At 42.2% G+C, this 24,668-nt stretch overlaps 1 protein-coding gene across 1 annotated transcript in view; it reads left to right on the forward strand.

The window, feature by feature from the left end:
- si:ch211-202p1.5 (uncharacterized protein LOC103909337 homolog) overlaps nt 1-21,298 on the forward strand; it is a 40,142-nt gene extending 18,844 nt beyond the window's left edge. The window contains exons 2-4 of the mRNA XM_061706964.1: nt 3,551-3,707; nt 20,115-20,234; nt 20,317-21,298. Of these exons, the coding sequence (XP_061562948.1) occupies nt 3,551-3,707; nt 20,115-20,234; nt 20,317-20,410 (371 nt within the window). The 3' untranslated portion in view covers nt 20,411-21,298. The remainder of the gene's footprint in view (nt 1-3,550; nt 3,708-20,114; nt 20,235-20,316) is intronic.
- Nucleotides 21,299-24,668: the final 3,370 nt, after the last annotated feature.

Consider the following 24,668-nt stretch of genomic DNA (forward strand, 5'->3'; position numbering starts at 1 on the left):
CCTTTGGCAGACGAAAACACGGATGATGGTGGAGGTTTGGACCCTGGAGGAGGATCCCCCTCAAGTAGGGTTGCCACCTTTCAGAAATAGAAATACAGCGAGTGGTCGGATGTTTCCGTCCTGACGGCGTTTGAGCGACAGGTTCTTTGTTGGAAGTAGAAACAAATTATGTCACTGCAAGTCGGGTCGCGGTTCTCGGGACTCTTCTGGACAGTAGAGGCTCCTTCCAGGAATATTGCAATCACGATTATATTCACTTTCTTTAATCAAACCCAAACACGTCGGCGTCCCTGTTTGAGGCCGGGCCCTCAGATCCTGGACTGATGTGGACCCACGTGTCTATCTGGATCAGTACTCAAGTTGTAAAAAACAACCAGGGGTGATGGTGGATTTTATCATATGGGGACAGATAATTTGTGCTGATTACAAATAATATAATATATTACAAATAATAGCAGTGACCAAAACACCTGCAGAAATACTGCAGGAATGACATAGCAGCAGTTAAATGCAGCCTTCTGTAAGCTTGAAATATCCACTGGGCTTACATCAAATACATCAAAACACAACAATAAAAAACACTTTTCTGAACTTATCAATATGACTCTGTCCTTCACAGGATAAGTAACATGGATCACTGCAAAAACTCACAATCTTAACAAGAATATTTGTCTTATTTCTAGTTAAAATGTATCATTTTAGTAAAAAAAATATCATTACACTTAAAACAAGACTCATCACTGGAAAAAACAACAATTTTCACCTGTTTCAAGTAGATTTTCAATTAAAATAAGTAGAAAAATCTGCCAGTGGAACAAGATTTTTTTGCTTGTAATAAGAAGATAAATCTTGTTCCACTGGCAGATTTTTCTACTTATTTCAAGTGAAAATTGACTTGAAACAGGTGAAAATTGTCAAATAAGTTATTTTTCTGGTGTTATTTTTCTGGTGATGACTCTAAATGTTGAAATAGCAATAAAACCACATTCATTGATGAAATGACATAAGGGATGGAAAGGAGGAATGACAGTTTTACAGGGGGGATGATTTGGACCGTTTTTATTTCAGGGGGGATGATTTGGACCGTTTTTATTTCAGGGGGGATGATTTGGACCGTTTTTATTTCAGGGGGGATGATTTGGACCGTTTTTATTTCAGGGGGGGATGATTTGGACCGTTTTTATTTCAGGGGGGGATGATTTGGACCGTTTTTATTTCAGGGGGGATGATTTGGACCGTTTTTATTTCAGGGGGGATGATTTGGACCGTTTTTATTTCAGGGGGGGATGATTTGGACCGTTTTTATTTCAGGGGGGGGATGCCATCCTCCCCTCATCCCCCCTCAACTCCAGTACTGGCTACGAGGCCAGGCACAGCGTCATGTGTGTGACCTGTGTTTACAATTAGTTTGGCCACGTGTCATTTGTTGATGGTTTTTTCCAGGATTCTGATTGGCTAGCATGACTTTATCTTCTGGTTACACTGCCCCCTGCAGGTTTGGCTGCTCATAGCACCTTAACAGATATTTATGCAGGTTCCTGGAAATTATGGGATTTTTCAAAACGTAGAGGGGGAAATATCAGTTTTTGTAAATACCCGGCTATGTGGAAACGTGGCCTTAATCATCTCTAACAGTTTCTAGAGCTTAAAATATTGCATATTGCCTCAGCCTGCAATAAAACAGACAATTCATGATACTTTCTCATCTCCTCATTTTGATACCTAATTATACAATGTCAGCGTTGTAAATGAGACAACACTATTGAAGAATTTATGGATTTCACGCTTTGATCAGTGATCAGTAATATCGGGATCAGCAGATACTGATACGGAAGAGTATCAGGGCCATGCAGGAGAAAAAGTATTTGGGACGAGGAAGATTTTCTTTATTGTGCGCATCGAGAAAAAAGTCGAAATGTCGAGAAAAAAGTCGAAATGTCGAGATTAATGTTGAAGTACAATTTCGAGAAAAAAGTCGAAATTTCGGCTTTTTTCTCAACATTTCAACTTTATTCAAAAAATGTTGACTTTTTTCTCGAAATTCTACTTCAACATTATTCTCGACATTTCAATTTTTTTCTCGACATTTCGACTTTTTTCTCAAAGTGCATAATGAAAAAAAAATCTTCCTCCTTTCCAATATTATTTTTATTTTTCTCCTGCCTGGCCTTAATGCTCTTCTGTAGATACAGATACAGATACTAGAACTTTCTTTCTTTCTTTCTTTCTTTCTTTCTTTCTTTCTTTCTTTCTTTCTTTCTTTCTTTCTTTCTTTCTTTCTTTCTTTCTTTCTTTCTTTCTTTCTTTCTTTCTTTCTTTCTTTCTTTCTTTCTTAAATTTTATTTGAGAGGGACCATGTGCAATTAAAAACATAAATGTAAACATTTGATGCATAGCACCAGAGTTAGCCTTAGGCTAATTTGCATCTGCAGTTCCTTGGTACAAATAAATATACATATCCATAAATACAATCCTGAATCTTGAACCTGATTGAGTCGTTAAGTTCCTGGGAGACACAAACACGAGACTCTGGTTCCACTTGAACCAAAACGGGGATAACGACCTCAGGTCTGGGCAGCAGGGAGACCCCCGGCGAGGAGGCTGTTATTCCGAGCCCTGATGTCTCGTTAGACGCACAAACGTTCCCGTCGGCACAGCGAGCGACATCAAAGAGCGTCTGCTTTATGGGCTTGTGGGTTTCCTCTCACGTAACGTTGTGTTCAGTAAAGGTAAAGAGGTAAAGTTGCTTCCCGGACGTGGGGGGACCCAAATATCGTCATCAATGAACCTTTATCACCTGAGGAAAACGAGACAAGACGCAACGAACATGCTGGTCATGTGATGATAACAATAATTAAATAAATAATGCAATATCGTAGAGGAATAAAAACCAGACTAAATTATGGAATAAAAAAAGGATCCTAGTCATGACAGTTCAATGTAGATCTGGGAATCATCTGCATAAGCTGTGACAAGACCCTGTGGGACTACGGTTGTCTAGGAGCCCCAGAACTGGTCCCTGTGGGACTACGGTTGTCTAGGAGCCCCAGAACTGGTCCCTGTGGGACTACGGTTGTCCTGGAGCCCCAGAACTGGTCCCTGTGGGACTACGGTTGTCTTGGTGTTTCTTAAAGATTCATATTCAAAACTGTTACCACGTAACAGACTCGTTAGGAGCAAAGTTGCTAATTATGACTAAATATCGTCGTCAACGAACCTTTATCACCTGAGGAAAACGATACGAGACGCAACGAAAATGCTGGTCATGTGACGATAACGATAATTAAATATATAATGCAATATCGTTTACGAATAAAAACAAGACAAAAATGTAGATTACAAAATAAAACTCTGCTAAACTGTGTCACCCAATGTGTCGTTGAAAAAGAAAAAGATGGGGAGAAATGTGGAAAAATAAATATGTTTTAAATTCAAATGAGAGTCTTCTGTATCTGGAATGAATGTATTCTTGAGTCTACGTGAGTTCTTCACGTAGGTGCCGGTTACCATGGAAACTGACCCCTGCCCCTCCCCCCCTGCTGTCCCCCAGCCTCCCAGGTGAGCCCCACGGCGGAGGAGGAGGGCCCCACGGCGGAGCTGCGCCACACGGCCCACCGGCGGGAGAAGCGCTGCTCCTGCGAGAACCAGAAGGACAAGGAGTGTATTTTCTTCTGCCACATCGGCATCGTCTGGGTCAACACCCCGAGGTGAGGAATAGCAAACGTCCCGGCCGTTTGTTTGTTGTTGCTGGGCCGCGCCGCCGCGCCGCTCGTTAAAATGTGATGATAAGACGGCGGAGCGGTAGCCGGGAGGTCTGGGAGACGCCGGGGGGGGAACCGGGGGAACCGGACCCCACTGTTAGACGGGATCAGCCAGGATCAGTCAGGATCTGGACTTTAGTTCCGGGGGCTGCAGATCTAGAACCTTTGTTTTTCATCGCTGCTGGAACGAACGGCTCGTTATGAGGCTCGTTGGTCGAGTTTTGGACCCGGCTGCTGACCCAGCACTTCCAGACCTCCCAACAACATGGGGGAAAGTTCTGCTGGGAACTCAGACCCGGGTCGGGTCTGCAGGACCGGGAACCGGTTCCCTCCGAGGTCGAAGATCACGTCCCGCAGCAGCAGACCTGCCTCATGCTTCTCCCACGTTAGCGGTTTGCCCTTGAGAAAATTAGTGAACACAAATGTAATCGAAAGTAGTGAAAATAAACACAACTGAAAGTTCTGAACATAAATGTAACAGACAGTAGTGAACATAAATGTAACAGAAAGTAGTGAACATAAATGTAACAGAAAGTAGTGAACATAAATGTGACAGAAAGTAGTGAACATAAATGTAACAGAAAGTTGTGAACATAAATGTGGCAGAAAGTAATAAACATAAATGTAACAGAAAGTAGTGAACATAAATGTAACAGAAAGTAGTGAACATAAATGTAACACAAAGTAGTGAACATAAATGTAACAGAAAGTTGTGAACATAAATGTAACAGAAAGTAGTGAACATAAATGTAACAGAAAGTAGTGAACATAAATGTAACAGAAAGTAGTGAACATAAATGTAACAGAAAGTAGTGAACATAAATGTAACACAAAGTAGTGAACATAAATGTAACAGAAAGTTGTGAACATAAATGTAACAGAAAGTTGTGAACATAAACGTAACAGAAAGTAGTGAACATAAATGTAACAGAAAGTAGTGAACATAAATGTAACAGACAGTTGTGAACATAAATGTAACAGAAAGTACTGAACATAAATGTAACAGAAAGTAGTGAACATAAATGTAACAGAAAGTAGTGAACATAAATGTAACAGAAAGTCGTGAACATAAATGTAACAGAAAGTAGTAAACATAAATGTAACAGAAAGTAGTGAACATAAATGTAATCGAAAGTAGTGAAAATAAACGTAACAGAAAGTTGTGAACATAAACGTAACAGAAAGTAGTGAAAATAAACAAAACTGAAAGTAGTGAACATAAATGTAATCGAAAGTAGTGAAAATAAACGTAACAGAAAGTTGTGAACATAAACGTAACAGAAAGTAGTGAACATAAATGTAACAGAAAGTTGTGAACATAAACGTAACAGAAAGTAGTGAACATAAATGTAACAGAAAGTAGTGAACATAAATGTGACAGAAAGTACTGAACATAAATGTAACAGAAAGTCGTGAACATAAATGTAACAGAAAGTAGTAAACATAAATGTAACAGAAAGTAGTGAACATAAATGTAACAGAAAGTAGTGAACATAAATGTAATCGAAAGTAGTGAAAATAAACAAAACTGAAAGTACTGAACATAAATGTAACAGAAAGTAGTGAACATAAATGTAACAGAAAGTTCTGAACATAAATGTAACAGAAAGTAGTGAACATAAATGTAACCGCAAGAACCAAACATAAACGTAAGCGAAAGTAGTGAACATAAATGTAACCGCAAGAACCAAACATAAACGTAAGCGAAAGTCGTGAACATGAATGTGATCAAAAGTAGTGAACACATTAAAAAACAAAAGCAGCGAGCATAAATCTAACTGAAATTAGTGAACATAAATGTAACTGAAGTAGTGAACATAAATGTAACAGAAAGTTGTGAACATAAATGTAACAGAACGTAGTGAACATAAATGTAACAGAAAGTTGTGAACATAAATGTAACAGAAAGTAGTGAACATAAATGTAACAGAAAGTAGTGAACATAAATGTAATCGAAAGTAGTGAAAATAAACAAAACTGAAAGTACTGAACATAAATGTAACAGAAAGTAGTGAACATAAATGTAACAGAAAGTTCTGAACATAAATGTAACAGAAAGTAGTGAACATAAATGTAACCGCAAGAACCAAACATAAACGTAAGCGAAAGTAGTGAACATAAATGTAACCGCAAGAACCAAACATAAACGTAAGCGAAAGTAGTGAACATAAATGTAACCGCAAGAACCAAACATAAACGTAAGCGAAAGTAGTGAACATAAATGTAACCGCAAGAACCAAACATAAACGTAAGCGAAAGTCGTGAACATGAATGTGATCAAAAGTAGTGAACACATTAAAAAACAAAAGCAGCGAGCATAAATCTAACTGAAATTAGTGAACATAAATGTAACTGAAGTAGTGAACATAAATGTAACAGAAAGTTGTGAACATAAATGTAACAGAACGTAGTGAACATAAATGTAACAGAAAGTTGTGAACATAAATGTAACAGAAAGTAGTGAACATAAATGTAACCGCAAGAACCAAACATAAACGTAAGTGAAAATCGTGAACATGAATGTGATCAAAAGTAGTGAACACATAAAAAAACAAAAGCAGCGAGCATAAATCTAACTGAAATTAGTGAACATAAATGTAACCGAAGTAGTGAACATAAATCTAACTGAGAGTAGTGAACATAAACAAAAACCGAAATTAGTGAACATTTTAAAAAAAAGTAGTGAACATAAACGTAGGTGAACATCGTGAACATAAATCTAACCGAAATTAGTGAACAGAAATGTAACTGAAAGTAGTGAAAATAAACACGAAACATCCTGCTGAAGGAACCATCTACTGAGCGTTCCTGTTGACTGTCAGTAGATTGTTCCTGGTGCCAGAGGGTACTTAGTGTTGCCCGTCTTTTGGCTCCGTTTTATTACAGTGTTGTGACAAAAGTCGACAGTGATTTCTCTTCAATGTCGTATTTAGACTCTTGGACTAAAACCAGAAAATCAATTTACCTTTAAAACCCGGATCAAAGGCCGAAGTCCTCGTTGTTTCCTCACAGCTGGAACTCATCCCAGACTTCATCCAGATGTTAAACTGGGAACCATTTCCAGCAGCCGGACAGGTCTGCACTGGGGGGGCCGGGGGGGCGGCGGTCCTGACGTTCCCAGGTTAATGTCTCATCCAGGTAATCCAACCCCTGGAATGTGTTTTTCCATGTAGACCCCGGGATCATCAGCGTATCGGTGTTGGCAGCTCCTGACGGCATCTCAGCCTCCACCTCCCTGGAGCCTCTTAATAACACGCTTCTGGGGGGGCGGAGGGGAGGTGAATACCTGAATACCCCCGGGGGAGGGGGGTGAATACATGAATACCCCAAATAACACGCTTCAGGGGCGGGGGGGGGGGGGGGATAAATGAATACCTCCAACCTGGGTCCCTCCACCAGTCCTGGGTGACGGATTAGATTAGATCGTCCTTTATTCAATTCAATTTCAATTCAATTCAATTTTATTTGTATAGCGTCTAAAACAACAGAGTTGTCTCTAGACGCTTTCCAGAGATCCAGAACATGAACATGAACATAAACATAAACATAAACCCCCGAGCAGTTATTACATAAACAATGGCAGGTAAAAACTCTCCTAGTGGGAGAAAAGCCTTAAGCCAAACAGTGGCAAGGAAAAACTCCCCTTTAGGAGGGAAGAAACCTTGAGCAGGACCAGGCTCATAAGGGGGGACCCTCCTGCCGAGGGCCAGACTGGTGGGTCAGGGACAGCAACAGCACAGCAGGCAGGTGGAAGCAGCAACGGGATGACCAGGGGTGGGGACCGCAGGCCACCCCTGGCCACTCCTCCCTCAGTGGGGAATAGGGATGGTAATTGATACGATTTTTACGATTCCAATTCAATAATAATAATAATAATAATAATAATAATAATATTATTATTATTCCTCTATTGCTGCTGTGTGCGCAAATATTTTTGCATGTTGGTAGCATTTCCTTCCTTTGACGAAATATTCACTTAGCAAGTATTGCAAGTTAGTCTGTTGTCGTCGTTTTTACTGAAACGTAACCAGACTTTCGTACGTCTGTATCGCTTGGGCGCCATGTTTACTATCTGTGGCAGGGTGGAGGAGCTACAGCCACTCAGGCTGACGGGACACAGGTGTGGCCTGTCAACCTCTCCACCCTGCCAGCCTTATAAGGGAGAGACAGAGAAGCTGCAGGGTCGGACTGAGAAGCTGCTGGCTGCTGCTGACCTGTGTGCACGTGTGGCGGTGTTTGGCAATAAAAGGGTTCTGCACTAAACTCCGTGTCCTCTCTATCCTGACGGTCGGGCCCCCGTAGCACTCGCCCTGCTACACTGGCGCCCAACGTGGGGCCCGACGGGATGGAGGCCCGCAGCTACTGCCTCCCGGCCTGTCCGCTGCGGCGCCGCCAGCCCCGCCAGTGCTTCCAGCGCCGCGAGTTGCCGCTTCCCTGGGCCCCGGAGCAGGGCGGCCAGGTGCGCCACGGCATGGGCTAGCGCCTCCAGGGCCCGCTCCGTGCCTCCCTTCTCCATCCCGTCGGGCCCCACGTTGGGCGCCAGTGTACGGGGGCCGACCGGCAGGATAGAGAGGACATAGAGTTTAGTGCAGAACCCTTTTATTGCCAAACACCGCCACACGTGCACAAGCACAGCATCACACAGGTCAGCAGCAGCCAGCAGCTTCTCAGTCCGAACACTTGCTGCTGTCCAGCCATGCCTTATAAGGCAGGCAGGGTGGAGAGGTTGATGGGACACACCTGTGTCCCATCACCTGAGTGGCTGCCGCTCTTCCACCCTGCCACACTATCGACTGCTGGCTTTCTCACGTAACGCAACTCGCGTGATGACGTCATCCATGCTCACTGGAATCGATAAGGGGATTGTTTCAAAATTATGCAAACTATTCCAAGGAATTGAAACACTGGGAATCGGTTCTGAACGATAACCGGTTCTGGGTTCACATCCCTAGTGGGGAAATTCACTTTGAGCAGCAGCAGTACACACAACACACACATGCAGGGAAAGGGTAGAAAGAAAAAGTAAAAAATATATAATTACAAAATAGAAACAGTATATACATTGGAATGAAAATAAAAAGTAGTGCAATACAGTGCAGGGCTTCGTGGACCTTCATAAACCTTCATAAACCTTCATAAACCTTCATAAACCTTAATTCTCACGGCTGCAGTTTCTCATCTCCGTGTTCCTCCAGGCTCCAGCTGAGCTTTTTAAAGCTCTTAGACTCATCTTTGTCATCCTTCATCTTATTTGACAAAATGAAAACAAAAAGATGCAGATAAAATATATTTAATTATTCCGGATCCCCATTCGTCCTCACTGCACTGGCTATTCTTCCTGGGGTCCAACATCACACACATAAAACAATAAAATAAAATCCTTACAATTAAAACATAACTAAATCTAAACAAAAATGATCTGAGATGTACGGAAGAGTATTAGGGCCAGGCAGGAGAAAAATAAAAATTATATTTTAGAGGAGGAAGATTTTTCAAGTCGGAATGTTGAGAAAAAAGTCGAAATGTCCAGAAAAAAGTCAAAATTTCGTGAATAAAATTGAAATGTTGAGAAAAAAGGCAAAATTTCGACTTTATTCACGAAATTTCAACTTTATTCTTGAAATTGTATTTCAACATTAATCTCGACATTTTTCGACATTTTTCTCGAAGTACACCATAAAAAAAAAATCTTCCCCTCTCAAATATTTTTTCTCCTGCATGGCCCTGATACTCTTCCGTAGAAAGGTAATGGAATTTAACCCTTATATTGTTGAAACCAGCCAGAACAAACAAAAAAAAAATTCCATTTTAAAGTCAGAATTTCAGAATAAACCAAGAATTTCAGAATAAAGCAACTAACTAAAACTGACTTCCTTGCTAAGTTCTGCTTTCCTTAATTCATTTTTGAATCTAGCTTTATTGTTTATAATGGTTAAATGTGGTGGAAGCTGATTCCACTATGTTACTGCTCTATACATTATAGCCTCTTTAGCCCTCTTAAAAGGCTGTAGTTGCTCCTCGGTCCCTCCTGCAGCTCCTCCCTGAGCCCGGAGCTGCTCGTCATCATCCTTTATACACTCAGGTGTGTGTTAACATAGTGCCAGGACGGAACGGCATCAGCACCAAGCTCAGAGGAGCCAGACTCGTCCCGGCAGAGTTTCCCCCGACACCAGAAGACCTAACCCTGACAGATCCAGGTGGAGGAAACCCCTCCCGGCATGCTCGGATTAATGCACAGGCTGCAGCCTAGGGGCCCCACGTGTGGAGGGGCCCTTGGATTGGTCAGACCATTTTTTTTAAATGTAAATACACTACAATGATATAAAAAAAGCACTGATTGGGCAAACATGGGTCACTTCTATCCAATCAGCTCATTGATTTGATTTGTCGTTCTTCCATCACAATGCTGTCGCCTGTCAATCTAAAGCCTGATTTATGGTTCTGCGTTGCACCAACGCAGAGCCTACGGCGTAGGGTACGCGCCTAGAAGCACCGTACCGTGTGTGTCGCCGCGTACCCTACGCCGTAGGCTCTGCGTTGGTGCAACGCAGAACCATAAATCAGGCTTTACAGCGGCAAAATGTCCGACAAGAAACTCAGTGGTGCTCAGAAACGTAAAGTGCAGCGGGAAAAAGAAAAAAAAGGGACAAGCAATTATTAATGAAGATTCCAAAGCTAACATGGTTTGTTAAGTCTGGTGGGTGACACACAGACATAGAAGAAGAAAAAACAAGCAGAACCAACTGAACCGGACTGTGAGCAGTCGGGCCGTGACAGGTTCAGAGCAACAGACTCTTTTTGACTTTACCTGTTACCAATGTTAGTGGGGAGCGTTCATTTTCAAAACTTGGACTTGTAAAGAATAAACTGTGATCCACAATGGGCCAAAACAGACTCAATCACCGTCTTTGAGCATTGACCCCCCCCCCGGCTGCAGGTCCGAGCCCCCAGGCCTCAGGGGGGCATATAGAAGCGGGACCAGGACTCTGTTAGCTCAGGGGCCCGTACGGCGCTGAAGCTGCTCATCTCCAGGATTAGCCTGGCCTGGACTTTCCCGCCTGTCAGGACTTTCCTGAGTCCCTTAATCGCCTCCGGCTCCATGTTCTGCTGCTTCTGCGCTTTTGAAGACAGCTAAGAGGTTTTATCTTGTTTTGCTGGATTTGCTGGGGATTCTGGGTAGGGTGGTGCGAGGGGGCCGTCCAGATGGGGGTGGGGGGGTAAGAGGGGCTGTTTTCCTCTCTGTTGAGCCTCGTCGCGCTGCGTGTTTCGACCCCGGAAGGAGATCCAGGGGGGACTGACTGGTTTCAGTCCAGTTCTTAGGGATCCACAACTCGGACTGGGGGGACGTCCATGACATCATCATGATGCCACCATGACATCACTACAACATCACCATGACATCACCATGACATCACTACATCACCATGACATCACCCCAACATCACAACATCATCTTGACATCACCATTATATCATGACATCACTACAACATCATCATGATATCATCATGATATCACCAAGACATCACCTTGACATCAACAGTTTTCTAGAGACACATGATAACACGTTTGACACTTAGGGCCAAATCCACAAAGAATAGATTGCGCCCGCAAATAGCGCTGTGAATTGCGCCGCATTTGCGCCCGCAATTTGCCCCGCTTTAAGGTCCTATTCACAAAAGATTTTGCTCTAATGATATACCGGCACAAACACGCCCATAACGTTTTGCAGCTGAGTGCAATTGTCCCTTGTCTGAGTAACACCGTGTCCTCACTGCATGCGACGCGAGCGAACGTCAGCGTCAAAAACAATTCCATTGCTTTATTTTTTATTGCACTGTCCATACTGGTTGCGAGCGGCGCAGCGCGACGCGGCGTGCCGTTTTGAGCTGGACTTTTGTCGGACGTCCTGCTTCTATTTTCTTCCTGTCGCTCGCGTTGAAAGCCGGTTGAAAGCGCTGTAGGAAACATTTCAATACAAGAACCTCAATAAAGTGGCAGCTGCTGGAGGGAGATCCCCAGGGAGCTGGAAGGTTCTGATAAGATAAAAAGATATAATAATAAGAATCTTATTAGGGCTTAATTTGTGCCGGATCCTGCCGGAACAAGATCCCGTATTTGATCGGATCCGGCACCTCCTTTTATCCATATTCTCTCTGTGTTTTATTTCTCTTTGAAGTTACTCATAGATCGTCTGTTTGTCTATTTCGGATGCATTTAATCCTACGCCGTAGGGTCTGCGTTGGTGTAACGCGGAACCATAAATCAGCCTTTTAAAAAGAGAGTTTCAGCTGTCAATCAAAAGAACGTGGGGGCCGTTCAGTGTGGACAGAGCGCGTCCGATGCCACGCAGTGCAACTCTATAGTCGGACGCTCGCGTCCAGTTAGGACAAGGTGTAAACACACACATTCTAGATTTATATGTTTATATGGTGGAATTGTTGGTAATAAAGCAGCCCCTTACTGTATGGATGAATCCTGAGCTCCGTCCTGTTATTTTTATTTTTAAATCCGAGATAAGTCCACAACCCCCGTTGATCTGACTGCTACAGTCATGTCTGACTGTAGATTTCACCCTTAATATCATTCAGTATCACACAGGCTTGAATGATATTGAAGAGAGAGAGAAACAGAGACAGAGGGGGAGTGGGGAGTGAGTTTGCGCGCTGTTAATACACGCTTCGAAAATACGGTATTTGCTCCACTATTTTTGAGTGTGGCAAATAGCGCTGGCCTTTGGGAATTAGACGGTTTTTGCAATGAGGCTTATTTGCATAGAAAGGGTGCAATTTTGCGTAGAATGTATGAATATTACCTAATTTACATGCACGCAAATGGCACAGGCGCACCATGACACTACTTGCTTGGCAGCGCAGTTGTGGTGCAATTCGCCCTTTGCGGGTGCTTTGTGAATTAGACGCTCTCTTTTTGTCTCATTTGCACCGGTTTAGCGGCCGGTGCAAATTTGTGGATTTGGCCCTTAGAGGCTTAAACTGTCATGTGACAGGAAACACAGCAGCAGATCCACATCAGGATGATAAATCAAAGAGTCCAGGTTCTGGAAGGACCTGGTCCAAGTCCAGACCTGAATCTGGTTGAGATGCTGAGATGGACCTGAAAGCTCTCGCATGGGACTATTTTTAACTCTGTAGGGTCTCAAGTGGAAGCAGCAGCGCGGCGGCGGCTCCTCGCTCTCATGTGGCACCGCTAATGAGGCAGCAGGCCTGCGCTAACGAATGGTTCACTAACGAAGGGTTCGCTAACGAAGGGTTCGCTAACGAGGGGTTCGCTAACGAGGGGTTCGCTAACGAAGGGTTCCGCCGCTGCGTTTCCTCCCGCCGGCTCACAGAGGACACCGCAGGAAGTGGCGGTGGTCGTATCTGACGAGCCGTCTCCTCGTTAGCCTCGTTAGCCTCTCTGGCGGCGGTAGATCTTCCTCCCAGGACCAAATCTGGAAGTCTGCTTCTATTTTTACTGAACACAGATTCCAGATCGACCGCAGCCGCGTCCAGACTTCATTAAGCTGCTAAAAGCTTCCAGAGAAGATCCCAGAACAGCTGCAGCAGCTAAACTTAGAAGTGTGGTGCTTTTAAACCCTCCTGTCTCAAAATAGTTCTAGTCTAGTCTCTGGGTCCAGCTATCATTTTAGTTTTTATTAGTTTTAGTCACGTTTATTCTCCTTCTAGTTGTGTCAAGTTTCAGTCGACTAAAAGTCTGAGCATTTTAGTCTTATTTTAGTCAGAATTGACCATTTTAGTATGATTGTATTGATCCAAACCCATTTTACAATTCAAACAAGGTTATCTTATTATTATATTATTGTTACCTTATAGACTCAAGAATACATTCATTCCAGATACAGAAGACTCTCATTTTGAGTTTACAACATATTTATTTTTATCTTTTTCTTTTCCACGACACATTGGGTTTTCTTTTTCACATCTATGTAGGAAAGTGGATCCAAAGATGGATCTTCTTAACATTGACATTCAGGATCTTTGTTAGAACATTTTGTCTCGTTTTGGTCAATGAAAATGAAGACACATTTTAGCAGAGTTTTTATTTTGTAATCTACATTTTAGTCTGGTTTTTATTCGTCGACGATATTGCATTATATATTTAGTTATCGTTGTCGTCACATGACCAGCATTTTTCGTTGCGTCTCGTCTCGTTTTTCCTCAGGTGATAAAGGTTCGTTGACGACTAGGGATGGGAATTGATAATATTTTTTCAATTCCGATTCCATTTTCGATGCTGCTTAACGATTCGATTCTTTATCGATTCTCTTATGGATTCTTATTTGGAAAAAAGGAGAACAAACAATTTAAGACGCCCCCAGCCTTGGGCTCCTCGATGGTGCCAGGGGGTCCCCACAAAATTATTTGTAATATAAAATATGTATTTAATATAAAATGATAATAATAATAAAATAAATAATCTTCTGTAGAAATTAACTAAATACAACAAATTATTTTGTGGCAATTACACAAGAATGTCCAGTAACATGTTCAACACCACAAACTTAGTCACTGCTGGTAACATTCATCTATTCTGGCCTGATACTCTTCCCTGCCTTGATGAAAGGAGAAGCTAGCGTTAGATGCTCTTTAACTTCTCCATAGATGAGCTGACGAGCTGCAGCTGTGCCAGGAGCGAGTTCTTCTAAAGCATGATTTATGGTTCAGCGTTACACCAACCCAGAGTTTACGGCGTAGGCTACGCGGGGATGCGCGCCGTACGGTGCGTGCCGCCGTGTAACCTACGCCGTAGGTTACACGGCGGTGTAACGCGGAACCATAAATCAGCCTTACCACACGCCGGCTGACTCCGCGCTCCCAGCGCATCAGCCGGACGAGTCCGAACAGTTTCCCCCCTTTGTTGAAATGTCCACATTGCAAGAATTGTCGCCCTGTTGTCATCCTTTTTCTTAAAATGTATCCAAACTTTCGAGCGTTAATGCCGCTTTGTCCCCGTGTTTTCCTGCTGAGCGTGAATGTGCACATTGTGCAACGTGCTTGGTGACGTCATTCGCGGCGACTGGAATCGATAAGGGAATCGTTTGCGAAAAAGGGAAACGATTCCAAGGAATTGAAACACTGGGAGCCGGTTCTCAACAAGACCCGATTCTCGATTCCCATCCCTATTGATGACGATATTTAGTCATAATTTTGGTTGACGAAAGCAACTTTACTACCGAGCACCAGGGTCGCACCCGTTCATGCCCTCCCTGGTCTCAGGTTTACGTCGTACCGCGTACCGCGGGGTATAACGAGGTGGAGAACAACGGTTTGATCATGGAAACAGAGTGTTTTGATATTATTACACACTTCTGGCCCCGTTGACATGGTTCCTGCCAGATAATAAGTACTTTTTTGTCGTCTCTCTGCACAACAAACGTGTCCAGATGTTGAATAAGCGTTGGCTGCCAGAGGTGGAGCGGGCTGCTGTCGTCTATTAGTCTGTCTCTGGTTTGGACGCCGGCCTCGTTGGACGGGTCCACTCCCAAGTTTCTCCCTCTCATGTTGTTAAAACTGGATCTTAATAACATTTACTCTGAAAGGGCCAAAGAAGCCCGTTAATCTGACGTGTGTTAACCCCAAACTACAAAAATGAACTTAGCATTTCCTGATGGTTTTAAACAATCTGATAAAAATCAGAAACCACTTTGAGGGTCTCATGTGGTCTCAGACGGTTCTCAAGTGGTCCCGTAAGGTCTCAAGTGGTCTCAGTTGGTCTCAGTTGGTTTCAGGTGGTCCCCGGCGGTCTCAGGCCGGTCCAGGCAATCTCATGCGGTCTTGGAAGTTCTCAGGTGATCTCAGACGGTCTCGTTTAAGGTTCAGAACTTCACTGATTCTGTGGTCGGAGGTGTTTATCAGCTTAAGGTCACCTAAGTTCACCTGACGACCACCCGTAACCATGGAAACCCAAAGCTGCTGTTCCAGCCGTAACCATGGAAATCCAAAGCTGCTGTTCCACCCGTAACCATGGAAACCCAAAGCTGCTGTTCCAGCCGTAACCATGGAAACCCAAAGCTGCTGTTCCAGCCCGTAAAGACGTTTATTTCTGCTGTAAAGTCGGTAAAAGCCGACGCTGCCGTGTCCGACGTCGCGGCGCTGCGACCAAATCCTTCAATATTGTTGCTAGTCTGTTAGGATTTAGCAGTTTAGCCTCTTAAATCTGCAGAGGAATTATGGGATGCTTCGTAACTCAAACGCACGCACGCACGCGCACACACACACACACACACACACACACACACACACACACACACAGTAAATGCCAGACAGCATTTATTCCCAGATCCGGCTGAACATCCAAACAGAACCGGACCCTCATTTAACCTGGAAACCTTTATTAATAATAACACATTTACTGCAGTAGTTTGACTGTATGAGTCACATAAAATAAAAAATTTCAACCTGAAATAAATAAATACTAAATAAAAATTTTCAACCTGAAATAAATAAATATTAAATAAAAAACTTCAACCGGAAATAAAATGAATATTAAATAAAAACGTCAACCTGAAATAAAATACATAAATATTAAATAAAAAATTGCAACCTGAAATAAATAAATAAATATTAAATACAATAATTCCACCTGAAGTAAATAAATGAATATTAAATAAAAAGCTTCAAACTGAAATAAAATAAATATCAAATAAAAACCCCCGACTCGTCACGTGTTCGATGCCGGGGGGTTATTACTCAGGCGGCGGCGGGTCAACAGTTCAGGTCACCCAGATTTACTCGTCCCTGTAACCTGAGCAGGGAGCCGACTCGACCTCCGACCTCCCAGCAGAATATATACTCTTTATAAACACAATAAAACTGCATGTCAGTCTGTCTTTTACCATTAGCCATGATGGTCCGTCCTGCATTTCTAACACATTGTCTCTTACGGAGCCCTGAAGCACAAGGCCAGCTGCTATTCTGAGTTAACTGGAGTTGTGAAACCAGTTGGGTTCTGCAGGAGCCGGCAGGCGGAGGTTAGCTGGAGATTAAAGGGTCGCGCTGCATCACCGTGGAAACCAGAGCCAGATGTGCTGCCAGTTAAATACACCAGAACAGCAGCCGCCGCGGCTAAATCTAAATATGTTTAACTATGTGAGATGAGTCCTGCATGTCCCCGTCTGACACCATAGACCTTACGGGGGGGGTTGGGGGGTAGAGTTCCCAGAACTGCAGGTCTTGAGAGGTCCCTGATCCGTGTTCGTGGTTGTGGAAAACGTTGGTTCCCAGTCGGAGATCTGCAGGTAATTGATGGCTGCTGGGTAATCAGTTCCAGACGTTGTGTTTTCACAACCTCCCAGTGATCTCTCTCTCTCTCTCTTTAGGATCAGAAACATAATGAACATTAACTAATCGCATTAGTTCTTAGTACTAAGCAAACACAACCTCAGACGAAGCTTTCATCGCTGCGCCAACGATACGTTCAACCAAAACAAAGCTGTGAAAGGAATAACATGGAAATAACATGACCCAAAATAAGTGACCCGACGATTCAGGAGCTTCCAGATCAGCAGGAACTCAGTAGATGGTCCTTCACCAGGAACTCTCAGTACTCTCACTTTCGGTTACATTTATGTTCACTACTTTCGGTTATGTTTATGTTCAGTGCTTTCGATTACGTTTATGTTCACTACTTTCGGTTAAGTTTATGTTCACTAATTTCGGTTACATTTATGTTCACTACTTTCGGTTACATTTATGTTCACTACTTTCAATTACGTTTATGTTCACTACTTTCGGTTATGTTTATGTTCAGTGCTTTCGATTACGTTTATGTTGCCTACTTTCAGTTGCATTTATGTTTGCTACTTTCGGTTACATTTAAGTTCACAACTTTCAAATACGTTTATGTTCACTATTTCCAGTTACATTTATGTCCACTAATTACGGTTACGTTTATTTTCACTACTTCCGGTTACCTTTATGACCACTAATTTTGGGTTTTGTTTATGTTCAGTACTTTCAGTTAAGTTTATGTTCACTACTTTGGTTACGTTTATGTTCACTACTATTTCTTACCTTTATTTTCACTACTTTCAGTTACGTTTATGTTCCCTACTGACACTTACATTTATGTTCACTAATTTCCGTTACGTTTATGTTCACTACTTCTGGTTACATTTATGTTCACAACTTTCGGTTACATGTAGGCTATGTTCACTACTTCGGTTACATTTATGTTCACTAATTTCGGTTATGTTTATGTTCACTACTTTCGGATATGTTTATGTTCAATACTTTTATTTTTTTATATGTTCACTACTTTCCGTTTCATTCATGTTCCCTACTGTCAGTTACATTTATGTTCACTAATTTCCCATTACGTTTATGTTCACTACTTTTGGTTACATGTATGTTCACTACTTTCGGTTACGTATATGTGCTGTACTTTCGATTTTGTTTTTTTTCACTACTTTCGTTCATGTTCACTATTTTCAGTTACATTTATGTCCACTAATTTTGGGTTTTTTTTATGTTCACTACTTTCGGTTAGGTTTATGTTCACTACTTTGGTTACGTTTATGTTCACTACTTTTTGTTACCTTTATTTTCACTACTTTCGGTTACGTTTATCTTCACTACTTTCGATTACGTTTATGTTCACTACCTTTGGTTACGTTTGTGTTCCCTACTGACACTTAAATTTATGTTCACTAATTTCCGTTACGTTTATGTTCACTACTTTTGGTTACATGTATCCTCACTACTTTCGGTTACATGTACTGTAGGCTATGTTCACTACTTTCGGTTACATTTATGTTCACTACTTTCGGTTACATTTATGTTCACTACTTTCGATTACATCTATGTTCACTACTTTCGGTTATGTTTATGTTCAGTGCTTTCGATTACGTTTATGTTGCCTACTTTCGGTTGCATTTAGGTGTGCTACTTTCGGTTGTGTTTATTTTCACTACTTTGATTACGTTTATGTTCAGTACTTTTGGTTACCTATATGTTCACTAATTTCAGTTACGTTTATGTTCACTAATTTCAGTTTTGTTTATGTTCATTACTTTCGTTTTTTTATATGTTCACTACTTTCGGTTGCGTTCATGTTCTCTTCTGTCAGTTACATTTATGTTCACTTATTTCCATTACGTTTATGTTCACTACTTTCGATTACATCTATGTCCACTACTTTCGGTTATGTTTATGTTCACTACTTTCGGTTGCATTTAAGTTCACAACTTTCAAATACGTTTATGTTCACTACTTCCACTTACCTTTATGTCCACTAATTTTGGGTTTTGTTTATGTTCACTACTTTCGGTTGCGTTCATGTTCTCTTCTGTCAGTTACATTTATGTTCACTAATTTCCATTACGTTTATGTTCACTACTTTCGATTACATCTATGTCCACTACTTTCGGTTATGTTTATGTTCACTACTTTCGGTTGCATTTAAGTTCACAACTTTCAAATACGTTTATGTTCACTACTTCCACTTACCTTTATGTCCACTAATTTTGGGTTTTGTTTATGTTCACTACTTTCGGTTGCGTTCATGTTCCCTACTGTCAGTTACATTTATGTTCACTACTTTCGGTTATGTTTAAGTTCAGTGCTTTTGATTACGTTTATGTTGCCTACTTTCGGTTGCATTTATGTTCACAACTTTCAAATACGTTTATGTTCACTATTTTCAGTTACATTTATGTCCACTAATTACAGTTACGTTTATGTTCACTACTTCCGGTGACCTTTATGTCCACATATTTTGGGTTTTGTTTATGTTTACTGCTTTCGGTTAAATTTATTTTCACTCATTTCGGTTAGATTTATGTTCGATACTTTCGGTTACGTTCATGTTCAATACTTTTGGTTACTTTTATTTTCACTACTTCCGGTTAGGTTTATGTTCACTACTTTCAGTTAAATTTATGTACCCTAATTTCGGTTACGTTCATGTTCAATACTTCTATTACATTCATGTTCACTACTTTCGGTTTTGTTTATGTTCACTACTTTCAGTTAGATTTATGTTCACTACTTTCGGTTACATTTATGCTCAGTACTTCTATTACATTCATGTTCACTACTTTCGGTTACATTTATGTTCACTACTTTCGGTTTTGTTTATGTTCACTACTTTCAGTTAGATTTATTCTCAGTACTTTCTGTTACGTTTATGTTCACTCATTTCGGTTAGATTTATGTTTGCTACTTTCGGTTACATACATGTATATGTTTACTACTTTCGGTTACATTTATGTTCACTACTTTGCTTACGTTTATGTTCACTCATTTCGGTTAGATTTATGTTCGCTACTTTCAGTTAAGTTTACGTTCACTACTTTTGTTGTCAATGACATGATGACCACTCTCCATGTCTTCCAGCCACGTCGTGCCGTACGGGTTTGGATCCGTGAGACTCAGGAGGGATCTCCGCCGTTGCTTCTGCCGGGACTCGCAGGACGGCGAGTGTTTGAGCTTCTGCTCCAACCGCATGCAGCCGCAGTAAGGACACGCTAGCAGGTGCTTATCTAAACACACCATGGACGTTGCATAGAAACCCACCGGTGCCGTCTTTTCTCCTCAGAGGCGACGACACGGCTGTGAAGAACAAGCGGAGGAGCTACCGAGCTGCATTGTGGGAAAAAAGGAGCAGGCACGCTCTCGTGAAGCAGACCTGAGGCGACGGCTAGCCACCAGCAACACCAGCTCTGGGGGACGAAGTCGTTAGTGTATCAATCATAGCAAATATTGGACCTTTTTGATGGCGCGGCGCCTGGCGGCGGCCCGCCCTTGTACAGTGTGTTTATGTAAACGTGACGATGATGACGACGACTAGGGCAGGAGCGCTGCCCCGCTGACAAGCTAATCAATACTCGGCTGATGTCTTTATCTGAGGGAAACTGGAGCTCGATTCTTGTACGAGTTGAATCTGTGATGTTTGTGTCGGTTCTCAGCAGCAGAAAAACCTCACATCTGCAAATCCACCACAGTTTCAGCACTTTTCGCAGTAAAATATCAACCATCCAAAAGAAGCTGCAGCCTCTGCTAGCTGCGGCAGAACCCTCAGATCCAAGTTCACAAACGTTTGGTCCAAACAAGGGAACAATAACTCTCATCAAACTTTTATAAATTTGACCTTCGGGTCGATGCACACCAGGTCTTCTGAGCTGATTCGATAGTTTCAGTTGACTCGTATAGAGGGAATGCATTGACGTCACTTCCCCACTGGACCACGCCCCCTTACTCTGGACCACGCCCCCTTTACTAGCACTGAGTGGCAAAACATCAGCAAAGACAGCTACAACTAGTGGAAAAGACGGGATAACAGCTGATTATGGGCTTAAATTAAAGGCAGTTGGACTTCACAGTGACCCGTATAGTTACCCCAAGAACCAGTGGTCCATGGACATTAATATTTGGTACAGTTACCCCAAGAACCAGTGGTCCATGGACATTAATATTTGTTACAGTTACCAAGAACCAGTGGTCCATGGACATTAATATTTGGTACAGTTACCAAGAACCAGTGGTCCATGGACATTAATATTTGGTACAGTTACCAAGAACCAGTGGTCCATGGACATTAATATTTGGTACAGTTACCAAGAACCAGTGGTCCATGGACATTAATATTTGGTACAGTTACCAAGAACCAGTGGTCCATGGACATTAATATTTGGTACAGTTACCCCAAGAACCAGTGGTCCATGGACATTAATATTTGGTACAGTTACCAAGAACCAGTGGTCCATGGACATTAATATTTGGAACAGTTACCAAGAACCAGTGGTCCATGGACATTAATATTTGGTACAGTTACCAAGAACCAGTGGTCCATGGACATTAATATTTGGTACAGTTAGCAAGAACCAGTGGTCCATGGACATTGTACTTAATTTCTACGCCGGGGAAATACACAAAGCAAAGCTTGAAGGCATACAAAAGTCTTGACGCTTGGTCCTACTTCAAGGCAGGATTTGATGTAGAAATTAAAGTGACGAGGACACCGAACTTTATGATTTGACCGTTTAACGTTAGCTACCCAAAAATCAAACATTACCTGATACAAAGTGGGAACCGCAAATCCACGTTTCGGTGCCTGGAATCCAGTCCTTTCTGTGAATTGCAGCGATCCATTTGTCTCTCTTAAGCTTATTTTTCGTCAATCTGTAAAACGATAACTCCAATTTCTTGCTAAATCTATGAGTACAGTCGATCGCACAACAGCTCTTTCCCATTTTAGATGTTTTCCAGTTGCTCAAACTGAAAGTCTATGCTGCCATCAAGTCTTTCGACTTTTTTCTCAACATTTCAAATTTCTTCTCGAAATTGTATTTCAACATTAATCTCGACATTTCAATTTTTTTCTCGGCATTTCGATTTCTTTCTCGGCATTTCGACTTTTTTCTCGAAATTTCTACTTTTTTCTCAAAGTGCATAATGAAAAAAAAATCTTCCTCCTCTAAAATAATATTTGTATTTTTCTACTCAATCTTTTCTGCCACTCAGTGGGCGAAACCCGCCATGAAGTCGCATCTGTGACGTCATGCGCATTCCCTCTATTGCTAACATGTGGTTTCCCACATGCTTTGAGGAATGATAACCGCGTATGTAACGTTGGAGGAGCTTACAGACATTTTTTCTTCAGCTTTGCTGCTCAGACATCTGCACATGTTCCCTGAACGCCTCCTCCGGCTCCAGCTCTCATGCTGCCATTCTGACAAAGAGTGATTAAAAATCCAATATTCTGATGTGACCTCTGTTTTTTTGTTTCTGCCGTCCAAAACCGCTGCTTCCTCGACTCGTCCGGCAGAGAAAACTCCGATACAAACGTTGCGTTCTGCTCTTCATGGAGGCTTCATGATGGAACCACGACTAGTAGAACTGTAACCAGGACTAGAACTGAAACGAGGACTAGTAGAGCTGGAACCAGGACTAGTAGATCTGAAACCAGGACTAGTAGACCTGAAACCAGGACTAGTAGAACTGAAACCAGGACTAGTAACTGAAACCAGGACTAGTAGAACTGAAACCAGGACTAGTAGATCTGAAACCAGGACTAGTAGAGATGAAATCAGGACTAGTAGAACTGAAACCAGGACTAGTAGAACTGGAACCAGGACTAGTAGAGATGAATCCAGGACTAGTAGAACTGAAACCAGGACTAGTAGAACTGAAACCAGGACTAGTAACTGAAACCAGGACTAGTAGAACTGAAACCAGGACTAGTAGAACTGAAACCAGGACTAGTAACTGAAACCAGGACTAGTAGAACTGAAACCAGGACTAGTAGAACTGAAACCAGGACTAGTAGAACTGGAACCAGGACTAGTAGAACTGAAACCAGGACTAGTAGAACTGGAACTAGGACTAGTAGAACTGAAACCAGGACTAGTAACTGAAACCAGGACTAGTAGAACTGAAACCAGGACTAGTAACTGAAACCAGGACTAGTAGAACTGAAACCAGGACTAGTAAAGTTGAAACCAGGACTAGTAGAACTGAAACCAGGACTAGTAGAACTTAAACCAGGACTAGTAGAACTGGAACCAGGACTAGTAGACCTGAAACCAGGACTAGTAGAACTGGAACCAGGACTAGTAGAACTGAAACCAGGACTAGTAGACCTGAAACCAGGACTAGTAAGTGAAACCAGGACTAGTAGAACTGAAACCAGGACTAGTAGAACTGGAACCAGGACTAGTAGAGCTGAAACCAGGACTAGTAGAACTGGAACCAGGACTAGTAGACCTGGAACCAGGACTAGTAGACCTGAAACCAGGACTAGTAGAACTGGAACCAGGACTAGTAGAACTGGAACCAGGACTAGTAACTGAAACCAGGACTAGTAGAACTGAAACCAGGACTAGTAAAACTGAAACCAGGACTAGTAGAGTTGAAACCAGGACTAGTAGAACGGAAACCAGGACTAGTAACTGAAACCAGGACTAGTAACTGAAACCAGGACTAGTAACTGAAACCAGGACTAGTAGAACTGAAACCAGGACTAGTAGAGTTGAAACCAGGACTAGTAGAACTGAAACCAGGACTAGTAGACCTGAAACCAGGACTAGTAGAACTGAAACCAGGACTAGTAAAACTGAAACCAGGACTAGTAGAACTGAAACCAGGACTAGTAACTGAAACCAGGACTAGTAGAACTGAAACCAGGACTAGTAGAACTGAAACCAGGACTAGTAACTGAAACCAGGACTTGTAGAACTGAAACCAGGACTAGTAACTGAAACCAGGACTAGTAGAACTGAAACCAGGACTAGTAGAACTGAAACCAGGACTAGTAACTGAAACCAGGACTAGTAACTGAAACCAGGACTAGTAGAACTGAAACCAGGACTAGTAACTGAAACCAGGACTAGTAACTGAAACCAGGACTAGTAGAACTGAAACCAGGACTAGTAGATCTGAAACCAGGACTAGTAGAAACCAGGACTAGTAGAACTGAAACCAGACTAGTAACTGAAACCAGGACTAGTAACTGAAACCAGGACTAGTAGAACTGAAACCAGGACTAATAACTGAAACCAGGACTAGTAGAACTGAAACCAGGACTAGTAACTGAAACCAGGACTAGTAGAACTGAAACCAGGACTAGTAACTGAAATCAGGACTAGTAGAACTGAAACCAGGACTAGTAGATCTGAAACCAGGACTAGTAGAAACCAGGACTAGTAGAACTGAAACCAGCACTAGTAGATCTGAAACCAGGACTAGTAACTGAAACCAGGACTAGTAGAACTGGAACCAGGACTAGTAGAACTGAAACCAGGACTAGTAGAACTGAAACCAGGACTAGTAACTGAAACCAGGACTAGTAGAACTGAAACCAGGACTAGTAGAACTGAAACCAGGACTAGTAGAACTGAAACCAGGACTAGTAAAGTTGAAACCAGGACTAGTAACTGAAACCAGGACTAG

This window comes from Cololabis saira, chromosome 18 (assembly GCF_033807715.1).
Source record: "Cololabis saira isolate AMF1-May2022 chromosome 18, fColSai1.1, whole genome shotgun sequence".
NCBI lineage: Eukaryota > Metazoa > Chordata > Actinopteri > Beloniformes > Belonidae > Cololabis > Cololabis saira.